The sequence below is a fragment of the Oncorhynchus tshawytscha genome, unplaced genomic scaffold, assembly GCF_018296145.1.
Source record: "Oncorhynchus tshawytscha isolate Ot180627B unplaced genomic scaffold, Otsh_v2.0 Un_contig_1351_pilon_pilon, whole genome shotgun sequence".
Taxonomy (NCBI): Eukaryota; Metazoa; Chordata; class Actinopteri; order Salmoniformes; family Salmonidae; genus Oncorhynchus; species Oncorhynchus tshawytscha.
In genome coordinates, this window is record NW_024609235.1 from 23599 (window position 1) to 40355 (window position 16757).

General features: G+C 43.8%; 1 protein-coding gene across 1 annotated transcript; it reads right to left on the reverse strand.

Moving 5' to 3' along the window:
- Positions 1 to 70: 70 nt before the first annotated feature.
- On the reverse strand, positions 71 to 16538 carry LOC112225682 (mediator of RNA polymerase II transcription subunit 28). Its single transcript, XM_024389819.2, has 5 exons — positions 16347 to 16538; positions 6787 to 6853; positions 6177 to 6289; positions 4816 to 4899; positions 71 to 1451 (listed from the first exon to the last, which is right to left on the reverse strand). Exons 1-5 carry the CDS (start codon positions 16503 to 16505, stop codon positions 1332 to 1334), a joined length of 543 nt encoding a protein of 180 aa, XP_024245587.2. The 5' UTR covers positions 16506 to 16538; the 3' UTR covers positions 71 to 1331.
- Positions 16539 to 16757: the final 219 nt, after the last annotated feature.

The following is a 16757-nucleotide window of genomic DNA, read 5'->3' on the forward strand; positions in this document are numbered from 1 at the left end:
CTGTCAGGACAAAACAGCAGCTGGTGGTTCTGATCCAAACTCATTTATTCTGTCAGGACAAAACAACAGCTGGTGGTTCTGATCCAAACTCATTTATTCTGTCAGGACAAAACAGCAGCTGGTGGTTCTGATCCAAACTCATTTATACTGTCAGGACAAAACAACAGCTGGTGGTTCTGATCCAAACTCATTTATTCTGTCAGGACAAAACAACAGCTGGTGGTTCTGATCCAAACTCATTTATTCTGTCAGGACAAAACAACAGCTGGTGGTTCTGATCCAAACTCATTTATTCTGTCAGGACAAAACAACAGCTGGTGGTTCTGATCCAAACTCATTTATACTGTCAGGACAAAACAGCAGCTGGTGGTTCTGATCCAAACTCATTTATTCTGTCAGGACAAAACAGCAGCTGGTGGTTCTGATCCAAACTCATTTATACTGTCAGGACAAAACAACAGCTGGTGGTTCTGATCCAAACTCATTTATTCTGTCAGGACAAAACAACAGCTGGTGGTTCTGATCCAAACTCATTTATTCTGTCAGAACAAAACAGCAGCTGGTGGTTCTGATCCAAACTCATTTATACTGTCAGGACAAAACAACAGCTGGTGGTTCTGATCCAAACTCATTTATTCTGTCAGGACAAAACAGCAGCTGGTGGTTCTGATCCAAACTCATTTATTCTGTCAGGACAAAACAACAGCTGGTGGTTCTGATCCAAACTCATTTATTCTGTCAGGACAAAACAACAGCTGGTGGTTCTGATCCAAACTCATTTATTCTGTCAGGACAAAACAACAGCTGGTGGTTCTGATCCAAACTCATTTATTCTGTCAGAACAAAACAACAGCTGGTGGTTCTGATCCAAACTCATTTATTCTGTCAGAACAAAACAGCAGCTGGTGGTTCTGATCCAAACTCATTTATACTGTCAGGACAAAACAACAGCTGGTGGTTCTGATCCAAACTCATTTATTCTGTCAGGACAAAACAACAGCTGGTGGTTCTGATCCAAACTCACTCATTCTGTCAGAACAAAACAGCAGCTGGTGGTTCTGATCCAAACTCATTTATACTGTCAGGACAAAACAACAGCTGGTGGTTCTGATCCAAACTCATTTATTCTGTCAGGACAAAACAGCAGCTGGTGGTTCTGATCCAAACTCATTCATTCTGTCAGCAAAAAAAACAACAGAAATATTTACACAGGAGGGAGAGAGAGAGGTGTGTGTGTTAGGTCTGTTTGAGTGGTGCAGCTGGTAGACTAGCTGAGGCCTGTTCCAGGAAGGCCAGGGGTCCAGGTGGAGGGAGAGAGAGAGGTGTGTGTGTTAGGTCTGTTTGAGTGGTGCAGCTGGTAGACTAGCTGAGGCCTGTTCCAGGAAGGCCAGGGGTCCAGGTGGAGGGAGATCTGACGGTTTACGATGCTGGACACTGACATCCTCCAGAACCTACAGACAGAACAGACATTATATTAAACTACAGACAGACATGTTATCATGATGCTGGACCAGACATGATATCACCTACAGACAGAACAGACATTATATTACCTACAGACAGACATGTTATCATGATGCTGGACCAGACATGATATTAACTACAGACAGACATGATATTACCTACAGACAGACATGTTATCATGATGCTGGACCAGACATGATATCACCTACAGACAGAACAGACATGATATTAACTACAGACAGACCAGACATGATATTACCTACAGACAGAACAGACATGATATTACCTACAGACAGAACAGACATGATATTACCTACAGACAGACCAGACATGATATTACCTACAGACAGACCAGACATGATATTACCTACAGACAGAACAGACATGATATTACCTACAGACAGACCAGACATGATATTAACTGTTACAATGATGCTGGACCAGACCAGACATGATATTAACTGTTACAATGATGCTGGACCAGACATTATATAAACTACAGACAGACATAATATTAACTACAGACAGACATGTTATCATGATGCGGGACCAGAACATATTACCTACAGACAGAACAGACATGATATTACCTACAGACAGAACAGACAACTACAGACAGACATGATATTGCCTACAGACAGACATGTTATCATGATGCTGGACCAGCCATTATATTAACTACAGACAGACATGATATTACCTACAGACAGACATGTTATCATGATGCTGGACCAGCCATTATATTACCTACAGACAGACATGTTATCATGAGGCTGGACCAGCCATTATATTAACTACAGACAGACATGATATTGCCTACAGACAGACATGTTATCATGATGCTGGACCAGACACATTACCTACAGACCTGATATGTCACCTATATATCTTAAAGGACCGCATTTTCATCAATTTGATATATTCTTGAAGCCCATTCAAAAACAGAATGAGACAGGATCCAGGAAGTGATGCGGCACTGAGCCAGCAAAGTAGACCACGGCCTTTTCTCAATTAGATTTAATCAACTCCTCCGTCCGCTCTCGTCTCCTTTCCAAAAAGGTCAAAGGTAAATCGAGGAGAGAAAGTGGACTAAAACGCACTTGTATGAAATGAGACTCCTCCACAGGTAAATTATGTTTCCAGGGGTCGCAACATGAAAGGTGTAAAGTGATAGACTAGTGTATAGTTGTACAAGACATTTCAGGATAAAAGGAGAAGTAGTGTATCATTTCTCCTCCCAGAAAACAAAGGGGGAGTGTCAGATTTCAAAAGCCTTCCGTGAAGGACTCATGTAGAATACACTTGTGCTTCCTGGTCAAAAGGAGGACTCTACTTCCCGGTTAAAAGGAGGCCATGGAGGAGGGGAGAACTGCTTCCCGGCCAAAAGGAGGACTGTGCTTCCCGGTCAAAAGGAGGCCATGGAGGAGGACTGTGCTTCCCGGTCAAAAGGAGGCCATGGAGGAGGGGAGGACTCTGCTTCCCGGCCAAAAGGAGGACTGTGCTTCCCGGCCAAAAGGAGGCCTTCCCGGGAGGAGGACTCTGCTTCCCGGTCAAAAGGAGGCCATGGAGGAGGACTCTGCTTCCCGGTCAAAAGGAGGATGGAGGAGGACTCTGCTTCCCGGTCAAAAGGAGGAGGGGAGGACTCTGCTTCCCGGTCAAAAGGAGGAGGGGAGGACTCTGCTTCCCGGTCAAAAGGAGGAGGGGAGGACTCTGCTTCCCGGTCAAAAGGAGGAGGGGAGGACTCTGCTTCCCGGTCAAAGGAGGAGGAGGAGGGGAGGACTCTGCTTCCCGGTCAAAAGGAGGAGGGGAGGACTCTGCTTCCCGGTCAAAAGGAGGAGGGGAGGACTCTGCTTCCCGGTCAAAAGGAGGAGGGGAGGACTCTGCTTCCCGGTCAAAAGGAGGAGGAGGGGAGGACTCTGCTTCCCGGTCAAAAAGGAGGAGGGAGGACTCTGCTTCCCGGTCAAAAGGAGGCCATGGAGGAGGGGAGGACTCTGCTTCATGGCCAAAAGGAGGCTGGAGGATGGAGGACTCTGCTTCCCGGTCAAAAGGAGGCCATGGAGGAGGGGAGGACTCTGCTTCCTGGTTAAAAGGAATGGAGGAGGGGAGGACTCTGCTTCCTGGTCAAAAGGAGGCTATGGAGGAGGGGAGGGCTCTGCTTCCTGGCCAAAAGGAGGCTATGGAGGACTCTGCTTCCTGGTCAAAAGGAGGCTATGGAGGAGGGGAGGACTCTGCTTCCTGGCCAAAAGGAGGCTATGGAGGACTCTGCTTTCTGGCCTAAAGGAGGCTATGGAGGAGGGGAGGACTCTGCTTCCTGGTCAAAAGGAGGCTATGGAGGAGGGGAGGACTCTGCTTCCCGGTCAAAAGGAGGCTATGGAGGAGGGGAGGACTCTGCTTCCCGGTCAAAAGGAGGCTATGGAGGAGGGGAGGACTCTGCTTCCCGGTTAAAAGGAGGATGGGGGAGGACTCTGCTTCCCGGTCAAAAGGAGGCTATGGAGGAGGGGAGGACTCTGCTTCCCGGTCAAAAGGAGGAGGAGGGGAGGACTCTGCTTCCCGGTCAAAAGGAGGATGGAGGAGGACTCTGCTTCATGGCCAAAAGGAGGCTATGGAGGACTCTGCTTCCCGGCCTAAAGGAGGCCATGGAGGAGGGGAGGACTCTGCTTCCTGGTTAAAAGGAGGCCATGGAGGAGGGGAGGACTCTGCTTCCTGGTCAAAAGGAGGCTATGGAGGAGGGGAGGGCTCTGCTTCCTGGCCAAAAGGAGGCTATGGAGGACTCTGCTTCTGGCCTAAAAGGAGGCTATGGAGGAGGGGAGGACTCTGCTTCCTGGTCAAAAGGAGGCTATGGAGGAGGGGAGGACTCTGCTTCCCGGTCAAAAGGAGGCTATGGAGGAGGGGAGGACTCTGCTTCCCGGTCAAAAGGAGGCAATGGAGGAGGGGAGGATGGTCAAAAGGAGGCTATGGAGGAGGACTCTGCTTCCCGGTTAAAAGGAGGCAATGGAGGAGGGGAGGACTCTGCTTCCCGGTTAAAAGGAGGCAATGGAGGAGGGGAGGACTCTGCTTCCCGGTTAAAAGGAGGCAATGGAGGAGGGGAGGACTCTGCTTCCCGGTTAAAAGGAGGCAATGGAGGAGGGGAGGACTCTGCTTCCCGGTCAAAAGGAGGAGGGGAGGACTCTGCTTCCTAGCCAAAAGGAGGCTATGGAGGAGAGGAGGACTCTGCTTCCTGGCCTAAAGGAGGCGAGGACTCTGCTTCCCGGTCAAAAGGAGGCTATGGAGGAGGGGAGGACAGCCTTCTGTTGGCCTACTAACATTTACACACTCAACAACAAATCGTTTTCCGGGTCACGGAGGACGTACCTGCTGCCAGTGGTGCAGCTTAGACAGGTGTTTCTGAACAAGCAGCTCTTTCCTCTGGAGTTCATTCCGCAGCTCAGACACATCCTGGAGAGAAGAGAGAGGGAGAAGAGATGGACTAGCTGTTAACAGCAGAGGGAGGCTGTCCTAACCCCAGAACAGAGAAGAGATGGACTAGCTGTTAACAGAAGAGGGAGGCTGTCCTAACCCCAGAATAGAGAAGAGATGGACTAGCTGTTAACAGAAGAGGGAGGCTGTCCTAACACCAGAACAGAGAAGAGATGGACTAGCTGTTAACAGCAGAGGGAGGCTGTCCTAACCCCAGAATAGAGAAGAGATGGACTAGCTGTTAACAGAGAGAGGGAGGCTGTCCTAACCCCAGAATAGAGAAGAGATGGACTAGCTGTTAACAGAAGAGGGAGGCTGTCCTAACACCAGAACAGAGAAGAGATGGACTAGCTGTTAACAGCAGAGGGAGGCTGTCCTAACCCCAGAATAGAGAAGAGATGGACTAGCTGTTAACAGAAGAGGGAGGCTGTCCTAACACCAGAACAGAGAAGAGATGGACTAGCTGTTAACAGAAGAGGAAGGCTGTCCTAACACCAGAACATCCGCATACTGGTGAAGTTTCCCCTTAGGCACAGATCTAAGATAAGCCTCCCCTCCTCCAATCCTAACATTAACCATTAGTGGGGAAAATGTAACACTGACCCGAGATCAGCATCTAGTGGCGACTTCACCCTAATCCATATAGAGTTATCAAATTCTAGAACCCAGCGACTTCACCCTAATCCATATAGAGCCATCAAATTCTAGAACCCAGCGACTTCACCCTAATCCATATAGAGCCATCAAATTCTAGAACCCAGCGACTTCACCCTAATCCATATAGAGCCATCAAATTCTAGAACCCATTTGCACTGGTTTTTCTCTTAAAAGGAGGCTATGGAGGACTCTGCTTTCTGGCCTAAAGGAGGCAAAGGAGGCTATGGAGGAGGGAGGACTCTGCTTCCTGGCCAAAAGGAGGCTATGGAGGAGGGGAGGACTCTGCTTCCTGGCCAAAAGGAGGCTATGGAGGAGGGGAGGACTCTGCTTCCTGGCCAAAAGGGGGCTATGGAGGAGGGGGGAGGACTCTGCTTCCTGGCCAAAAGGAGGCTATGGAGGAGGGGAGGACTCTGCTTCCTGGCCAAAAGGAGGCTATGGAGGAGGGGAGGACTCTGCTTCCTGGCCAAAAGGAGGCTATGGAGGAGGGGAGGACTCTGCTTCCTGGCCAAAAGGAGGCTATGGAGGAGGAGGAGCTGATTTAGACCTGGGACAGCTGGTAGGGTAAGAATTGAATACCCCTGGTATACAGTACCACCTACCTCTTTGACCACCTGGTCGGGTTTCTGGACTGATAACTGAAGACGCTTCTGCAGGAAGAAGCATTCTGTCTGTCTGGCGACATCCAGAAACTTCTGAATACACTGATCCACACCTGGAGAGACAGACAGGTTAGAGAGAGACAGGTTAGAGAGAGAGAGACAGGCAGGTTAGAGAGAGGCAGGTTAGAGAGAGACAGGTTAGAGAGAGAGAGATCGAGAAACAGACAGGTTAGAGAGAGAGACAGGTTAAAGAGAGACACTCACAACATGCAAGTCAGTTAATTTTAGCTAGATAAGCAAAGTAATGAAATAAATATATATATTTAATGAATGTGTTTCAAACTGTTTACAATGCTAACTGCCCCAAGGCTAGCCAACTCTCCTCCTGAATTACTAGGTGTGCAGGCTTTTGCCACAGCCCTGCTGTAAAACACCTGCTTCTACCAACCAGCTGCTCATCTGGACCCTGATTGGCTAAATCAGGTGTTAAAACAGGGCTGGAGCAAAACCATGCATACCCTGTCGCTATCCAGGAGGATGGTTGTTGGTCACCTAGGAGCTCGTCTGGGAATACGGTGCCCTTTTGGGTCGTGAACTTTACTGGTCTCACCTGTCCGAATTTCCTCCTGGTCGGTTCCGTTCACGTAGTCTTGACTCACTAGGGACGCAAAGCAAGCCTGCTGACACAAGACAACTGGTTAACAGTTCACGACTAACACTTAGCTAGCTTCAGTAAGGCCAGACCAGCGATAAAATGTACTTAGCTAGCTATAACATGACATTGAGTTACATATAAGTGCAAGTTGTGTCCTGGAAAGCCAGTAAAACATGAGACGCAAAGTATGCTTGCAGCCCAGGTTGGTGGCACTTTAAATTGGGGCGAACGGGCTCGTAGTAATGACTAGAGCGTAAATCAATGAAATGGTATTAAATACATCAAACACATTGGTTTGGTTTCCAGGTGTTTGATGTGTTTGATTCCAGACATTATGATGAGCCATTCGCACTGCTTCAACAATTAGCTAGCTAACGCTAGTACATTACATTAGCTATGAGCCATTAGCTATACCACGGCCAGCTAGTATCATTACATTACATTATCATTATCATTACATTAGCTATACCACGGCCAGCTAGTATCATTACATTACATTAGCTATACCACGGCCAGCTAGTATCATTACATTAGCTATACCACGGCCAGCTAGTATCATTACATTAGCTATACCACGGCCAGCTAGTATCATTAGCTATCATTACATTAGCATTATACCACGGCCAGCATTAGTATCATTACATTACATTAGCTATACCACGGCCAGCTAGTATCATTACATTACATTAGCTATACCAGCGTATCATTACATTAGCCAGCTAGTATCATTACATTACATTAGCTATAGCTAGTATCATTTACATTAGCTATACCAGCTAGTATCATTACATTACATTAGCTATACCACGGCCAGCTAGTATCATTACATTACATTAGCTATACCACGGCCAGCTAGTATCATTACATTACATTAGCTATACCACGGCCAGCTAGTATCATTACATTACATTAGCTATACCACGGCCAGCTAGTATCATTACATTAGCTATACCACGGCCAGCTAGTATCATTACATTAGCTATACCACGGCCAGCTAGTATCATTACATTAGCTATACCACGGCCAGCTAGTATCATTACATTACATTAGCTATACCACGGCCAGCTAGTATCATTACATTAGCTATACCACGGCCAGCTAGTATCATTACATTAGCTATACCACGGCCAGCTAGTATCATTACATTACATTAGCTATACCACGGCCAGCTAGTATCATTACATTAGCTATACCACGGCCAGCTAGTATCATTACATTACATTAGCTATACCACGGCCAGCTAGTATCATTACATTAGCTATACCACGGCCAGCTAGTATCATTACATTAGCTATACCACGGCCAGCTAGTATCATTACATTACATTAGCTATACCACGGCCAGCTAGTATCATTACATTACATTAGCTATACCACGGCCAGCTAGTATCATTACATTACATTAGCTATACCACGGCCAGCTAGTATCATTACATTAGCTATACCACGGCCAGCTAGTATCATTACATTACATTAGCTATACCACGGCCCAGCTAGTATCATTACATTAGCTATACCACGGCCAGCTAGTATCATTACATTAGCTATAGCCACGGTATCATTACAGCTAGTATCATTACATTACATTATCTATACCACGGCCAGCTAGTATCATTACATTAGCTATACCACGGCCAGCTAGTATCATTACATTAGCTATACCACGGCCAGCTAGTATCATTACATTAGCTATACCACGGCCAGCTAGTATCATTACATTACATTAGCTATACCACGGCCAGCTAGTATATTACATTACATTAGCTATACCACGGCCAGCTAGTATCATTACATTACATTAGCTATACCACGGCCAGCTAGTATCATTACATTACATTAGCTATACCACATTAGGCCAGCTAGTATCATTACATTAGCTATTAGCTATACATTACAGCTATACCACGGCCAGCTAGTATCATTACCAGCTATACCACGGCCAGCTAGTATCATTACATTAGCTATACCACGGCCAGCTAGTATTACATTACATTAGCTATACCACGGCCAGCTAGTATCATTACATTACATTAGCTATACCACGGCCAGCTAGTATCATTACATTACATTAGCTATACCACGGCCAGCTAGTATCATTCATTACATTAGCTATACCACGGCCAGCTAGTATCATTACATTACATTAGCTATACCACGGCCAGCTAGTATCATTACATTACATTAGCTATACCACGGCCAGCTAGTATCATTACATTACATTAGCTATACCACAGGCCATTACATTAGCTAGTATCAGCTAGTATCATTACATTAGCTATACCACGGCCAGCTAGTATCATTACATTACATTAGCTATACCACGGCCAGCTAGTATCATTACATTACATTAGCTATACCACGGCCAGCTAGTCATCATTACATTAGCTATACCACGGCCAGCTAGTATCATTACATTACAGCTTAGCTATACCACGGCCAGCTAGTATCATTACATTAGCTATACCACGGCCAGCTAGTATCATTACATTACATTAGCTATACCACGGCCAGCTAGTATCATTACATTACATTAGCTATACCACGGCCAGCTAGTATCATTACATTACATTAGCTATCATTACATTACATTAGCTATACCACGGCCAGCTAGTATATCATTACATTAGCTATACCACGGCCAGCTAGTATCATTACATTAGCTATACCACGGCCAGCTAGTATCATTACATTACATTAGCTATACCACGCCAGCTAGTATCATTACATTACATTAGCTATACCACGGCCAGCTAGTATCATTACATTACAGCTATACCACGGCCAGCTAGGCCAGCTAGCTATATCATTACATTAGCTATACCACGGCCAGCTAGTATCATTACATTACATTAGCTATACCACGGCCAGCTAGTATCATTACATTAGCTATACCACGGCCAGCTAGTATCATTACATTAGCTATACCACGGCCAGCTAGTATCATTCATTACATTAGCTATACCACGGCCAGCTAGTATCATTACATTACATTAGCTATACCACGGCCAGCTAGTATCATTACATTACATTAGCTATACCACGGCCAGCTAGTATCATTACATTAGCTATACCACGGCCAGCTAGTATCATTACATTAGCTATACCACGGCCAGCTAGTATCATTACATTACATTAGCTATACCACGGCCAGCTAGTATCATTACATTAGCTATACCACGGCCAGCTAGTATCATTACATTACATTAGCTATACCACGGCCAGCTAGTATCATTACATTAGCTATACCACGGCCAGCTAGTATCATTACATTACATTAGCTATACCACGGCCAGCTAGTATCATTACATTAGCTATACCACGGCCAGCTAGTATCATTACATTAGCTATACCACGGCCAGCTAGTCATCATTACATTAGCTATACCACTAGTATCATTACATTAGCCAGCTAGTATCATTACATTACATTAGCTATACCACATTAGCCAGCAGCTAGTATTCATTACATTAGCTATACCACGGCCAGCTAGTATCATTACATTAGCTATACCACGGCCAGCTAGTATCATTACATTACATTAGCTATACCACCACGGCCAGCTAGTATCATTACATTACATTAGCTATACCACGGCCAGCTAGTATCATTACATTACATTAGCTATACCAGCTAGTATCATTTACATTAGCTATACCAGCTAGTATCATTACATTACATTAGCTATACCACGGCCAGCTAGTATCATTACATTAGCTATACCACGGCCAGCATTACATTAGCTATACCACGGCCAGCTAGTATCATACATTACATTAGCTATACCACGGCCAGCTAGTATCATTACATTACATTAGCTATACCACGGCCAGCTAGTATCATTACATTACATTAGCTATACCACGGCCAGCTAGTATCATTACATTACATTAGCTATACCACGGCCAGCTAGTATCATTACATTACATTAGCACGGCCACCATTACATTAGGCCAGCTAGTATCATTACATTAGCTATACCACGGCCAGCTAGTATCATTACATTAGCTATACCACGGCCAGCTAGTATCATTACATTACATTAGCTATACCACGGCCAGCTAGTATCATTACATTAGCTATACCACGGCCAGCTAGTATCATTACATTACATTAGCTATACCACGGCCAGCTAGTATCATTACATTAGCTATACCACGGCCAGCTAGTATCATTACATTTATACCATTAGCTAGTATCATTACATTACATTAGCTATACCACGGCCAGCTAGTATCATTACATTACATTAGTATCATTACATTATACCACGGCCAGCTAGTATCATTACATTAGCTATACCACGGCCAGCTAGTATCATTACATTAGCTATACCACGGCCAGCTAGTATCATTACATTAGCTATACCACGGCCAGCTAGTATCATTACATTACATTAGCTATACCACGGCCAGCTAGTATCATTACATTAGCTTACATTAGCTAGTATCATTACATTAGCTATACCACGGCCAGCTAGTATCATTACATTACATTAGCTATACCACGGCCAGCTAGTATCATTACATTAGCTATACCACGGCCAGCTAGTATCATTACATTACATTAGCTATACCACGGCCAGCTAGTATCATTACATTACATTAGCTATACCACGGCCAGCTAGTATCATTACATTAGCTATACCCAGCTAGTATCCAGCTAGTATCATTACATTACATTAGCTATACCACGGCCAGCTAGTATCATTACATTAGCTATACCACGGCCAGCTAGTATCATTACATTAGCTATACCACGGCCAGCTAGTATCATTACATTAGCTATACCACGGCCAGCTAGTATCATTACATTAGCTATACCACGGCCAGCTAGTATCATTACATTACATTAGCTATACCACGGCCAGCTAGTATCATTACATTAGCTATACCACGGCCAGCTAGTATCATTACATTACATTAGCTATACCACGGCCAGCTAGCATTACATTAGCTATACCACGGCCATTACATTACATTAGCTATACCACGGCCAGCTAGTATCATTACATTAGCTATACCACGGCCAGCTAGTATCATTACATTACATTAGCTATACCACGGCCAGCTAGTATCATTACATTAGCTATACCACGGCCAGCTAGCTAGTATCATTACATTACATTAGCTATACCACGGCCAGCTAGTATCATTACATTACATTAGCTATACAGCTAGTATCATTACATTAGCTATACCAGCTAGTATCATTACATTAGCTATACCACGGCCAGCTAGTATCATTACATTAGCTATACCACGGCCAGCTAGTATCATTACATTACATTAGCTATACCACGGCCAGCTAGTATCATTACATTACATTAGCTATACCACGGCCAGCTAGTATCATTACATTACATTAGCTATACCACGGCCAGCTAGTATCATTACATTACATTAGCTATACCACGGCCAGCTAGTATCATTACATTACATTAGCTAGTATCATTACATTAGCTATACCAGCTAGTATTCATTACATTAGCTATACCACGGCCAGCTAGTATCATTACATTAGCTATACCACGGCCAGCTAGTATCATTACATTAGCTATTAGCTAGTATCATTACATTAGCTATACCACGGCCAGCTAGTATATCATTACATTAGCTATACCACGGCCAGCTAGTATCATTACATTACAGCTAGTATCATTACATTACTACCACGGCCAGCTAGTATCATTACATTAGCTATACCACGGCCAGCTAGTATCATTACATTACATTAGCTATACCACGGCCAGCTAGTATCATTACATTACATTAGCTATACCACGGCCAGCTAGTATCATTACATTACATTAGCTATACCACGGCCAGCTAGTATCATTACATTACATTAGCTATTACATTAGCTATACCACGGCCAGCTAGTATCATTACGGCCAGCTAGTATCATTACATTACATTAGCTATACCACGGCCAGCTAGTATCATTACATTACATTAGCTATACCACGGCCAGCTAGTATCATTACATTACATTAGCTATACCACGGCCAGCTAGTATCATTACATTAGCTATACCACGGCCAGCTAGTACATTACATTAGCTTACCACGGCCAGCTAGTATCATTACATTAGCTATACCACGGCCAGCTAGTATCATTACATTAGCTATACCACGGCCAGCTAGTATATCATTACATTAGCTATACCACGGCCAGCTAGTATCATTACATTACATTAGCTATACCACGGCCAGCTAGTATCATTACATTAGCTAGCTATCATTACATACCACGGCCAGCTAGTATCATTACATTACATTAGTATCATTACATTAGCTATACTAGTATCATTACCAGCTAGTATCATTACATTAGCTATACCACGGCCAGCTAGTATCATTACATTACATTAGCTATACCACGGCCAGCTAGTATCATTACATTACATTAGCTATACCACGGCCACGGCTAGCTAGTATCATTACATTAGCTATACCACGGCCAGCTAGTATCATTACATTAGCTATACCACGCCAGCTAGTATCATTACATTAGCTAGTATCATTACATTAGCTATACCACGGCCAGCTAGTATCATTACATTAGCTATACCACGGCCAGCTAGTATCATTACATTAGCTATACCACGGCCAGCTAGTATCATTACATTAGCTATACCACGGCCAGCTAGTATCATTACATTACATTAGCTATACCACGGCCAGCTAGTATCATTACATTACTAGTATACATTAGCTATACCACGGCCAGCTAGCTATCATTACATTACATTAGCTATACCACGGCCAGCAGCATTAGCTATACCACGGCCAGCTAGTATCATTACATTAGCTATACCACGGCCAGCTAGTATCATTACATTACATTAGCTATAGCCAGCTAGTCATCATTACATTAGCTATACCACGGCCAGCTAGTATCATTACATTACATTAGTATCAGCTAGTATCATTACATTAGCTATACCACGGCCAGCTAGTATCATTACATTACATTAGCTATACCACGCCAGCCAGCTACCAGTAGCTCATTATCATTACATTAGCTATACCACGGCCAGCTAGTATCATTACATTACATTAGCTATACCACAGGCATTACATTAGCTAGTATCATTACATTAGCTATACCACGGCCAGCTAGTATCATTACATTACATTAGCTATACCACGGCCAGCTAGTATCATTACATTACATTAGCTATACCACGGCCAGCTAGTATCATTATCATTACATTAGCTATACCACGGCCAGCTAGTATCATTACATTAGCTATACCACGGCCAGCTAGTATCATTACATTAGCTATACCACGGCCAGCTAGTCATCATTACATTAGCTATACCACGGCCAGCTAGTATCATTACATTACAGCTATACCACGGCCAGCTAGTATCATTACATTAGCTATACCACGGCCAGCTAGTATAGTATCATTACATTAGCTATACCACGGCCAGCTAGTATCATTACATTACATTAGCTATACCACGGCCAGCTAGTATCATTACATTAGCTATACCACGGCATTACAGCTAGTATCATTACATTAGCTATACCACGGCCAGCTAGTATCATTCATTACATTAGCTATACCACGGCCAGCTAGTATCATTATTATCATTACATTACATTAGCTATACCACGGCCAGCTAGTATCATTACATTACATTAGCTATACCACGGCCAGCTAGTATCATTACATTAGCTATACCACGGCAGCTAGTATCATTACATTAGCTATCAGCTAGTATCATTACATTAGCTATACCACGGCCAGCTAGTATCATTAGCATTAGCTATCTAGCTATACATTACATTACATTAGCTATACCACGGCCAGCTAGTATCATTCATTACATTAGCTATACCACGGCCAGCAGCTACATTAGCTATCAGCTTACATTACATTAGCTATACCACGGCCAGCTAGTATCATTACATTAGCTATACCACGGCCAGCTAGTATCATTACATTACATTAGCTATACCACGGCCAGCTAGTATCATTACATTAGCTATACCACGGCCAGCTAGTATCATTACATTACATTAGCTATACCACGGCCAGCTAGTATCATTACATTAGCTATACCACGGCCAGCTAGTATCATTACATTAGCTATACCACGGCCAGCTAGTATCATTACATTACATTAGCTATTACATTAGCTATACCACGGCCAGCTAGTATCATTCATTACATTAGCTATACCACGGCCAGCTAGTATCATTACATTAGCTATACCACGGCCAGCTAGTATCATTACATTAGCTATACCACGGCCAGCTAGTATCATTACATTACATTAGCTATACCACGGCCAGCTAGTATCATTACATTACATTAGCTATACCACGGCCAGCTAGTATCATTACATTAGCTATACCACGGCCAGCTAGTATCATTACATTACATTAGCTATACCACGGCCAGCTAGTATCATTACATTACCATTAGCATTACATTAGCCACGGCCAGCTAGTATCATTACATTAGCTATACCACGGCCAGCTAGTCATTCATTACATTAGCTATACCACGGCCAGCTAGTATCATTACATTAGCATTAGCTATACCACGCTATACCAGCTAGTATCATTACATTAGCATTAGCTATACCACGGCCAGCTAGTATCATTACATTAGCTATACCACGGCCAGCTAGTATCATTACATTAGCTATACCACGGCCAGCTAGTATCATTACATTACATTAGCTATACCACGGCCAGCTAGTATCATTACATTAGCTATACCATTAGTATCATTACATTAGCTATACCACGGCCAGCTAGTATCATTACATTACATTAGCTATACCACGGCCAGCTAGCTAGTATCATTACATTACATTAGCTATACCACGGCCAGCTAGTATCATTACATTAGCTATACCACGGCCAGCTAGTATCATTACATTACATTAGTATCATTACATTACATTAGCTATACCACGGCCAGCTAGTATCATTACATTAGCTATACCACGGCCAGCTAGTATCATTACATTACATTAGCTATACCACGGCCAGCTAGTATATCATTACATTAGCTATACCACGGCCAGCTAGTATCATTACATTAGCTATACCACGGCCAGCTAGTATCATTACATTACATTAGCTATACCACGGCCAGCTAGTATCATTACATTAGCTATACCACGGCCAGCTAGTATCATTACATTACATTAGCCAGCGGCCAGCTAGTATCATTACATTACATTAGCTATACCACGGCCAGCTAGTATCATTACATTAGCTATACCACGGCCAGCTAGTATCCAGCTATACCACGGCCAGCTAGTATCATTACATTAGCTATATACCACTAGGCCAGCTAGTATCATTACATTACATTAGCTATACCACGGCCAGCTAGTATCATTACATTACATTAGCTATACCACGGCCAGCTAGTATCATTACATTACATTAGCTATACCACGGCCAGCTAGTATCATTACATTAGCTATACCACGGCCAGCTAGTATCATTACATTAGCTATACCACGGCTAGCTGTTGCTCTCGTACCTCGAAAGAAGCCTCCAGGTCGTCCACCAGAGTGTTGGGGCCCTGGACCCTGTTCCCCGGAGCTCCAGATAGTAGTCCCGGCTGACCCGGGCCGCCGACAGGGTGAGGACCAGCGGACTGCTGGCCGGGGAACATCCCGCTGCCCATGGAGGAAGACATATTGGATGGATGTTTGAAGTGTTGCCAACTAAATGACGTTGTGATGTCATTGCGTGATAACGTAAAATTTGCGTCATTACGTATTCTACGCAATAACGTTATTCAAATTGACTGGCAAAAGAAATATGGTTTGACGTTTGTTCAGGTGCAGAGTCCCACTCTTTTCTGTACTTCTTCTGGCTGTACACTTTTGATTGAGATATGTTGATTGATGTTGTAAGTTCTGTTCAAGATCAAACATTCGTGAACCAC

Coding starts and splice junctions, on each gene's coding strand:
- LOC112225682 (XM_024389819.2), bottom strand. CDS start 16,505: ATGTCTTCCTCCATGGGCAGCGGGATGTTCCCCGGCCAGCAGTCCGCT. Junction 6,854..16,346: donor ACCTGGAGGCTTCTTTCGAG/GTACGAGAGCAA, acceptor TTGTGTCAGCAG/GCTTGCTTTGCGTCCCTAGT. Junction 1,452..4,815: donor AGCTGCACCACTGGCAGCAG/GTACGTCCTCCG, acceptor TTCTGTCTGTAG/GTTCTGGAGGATGTCAGTGT.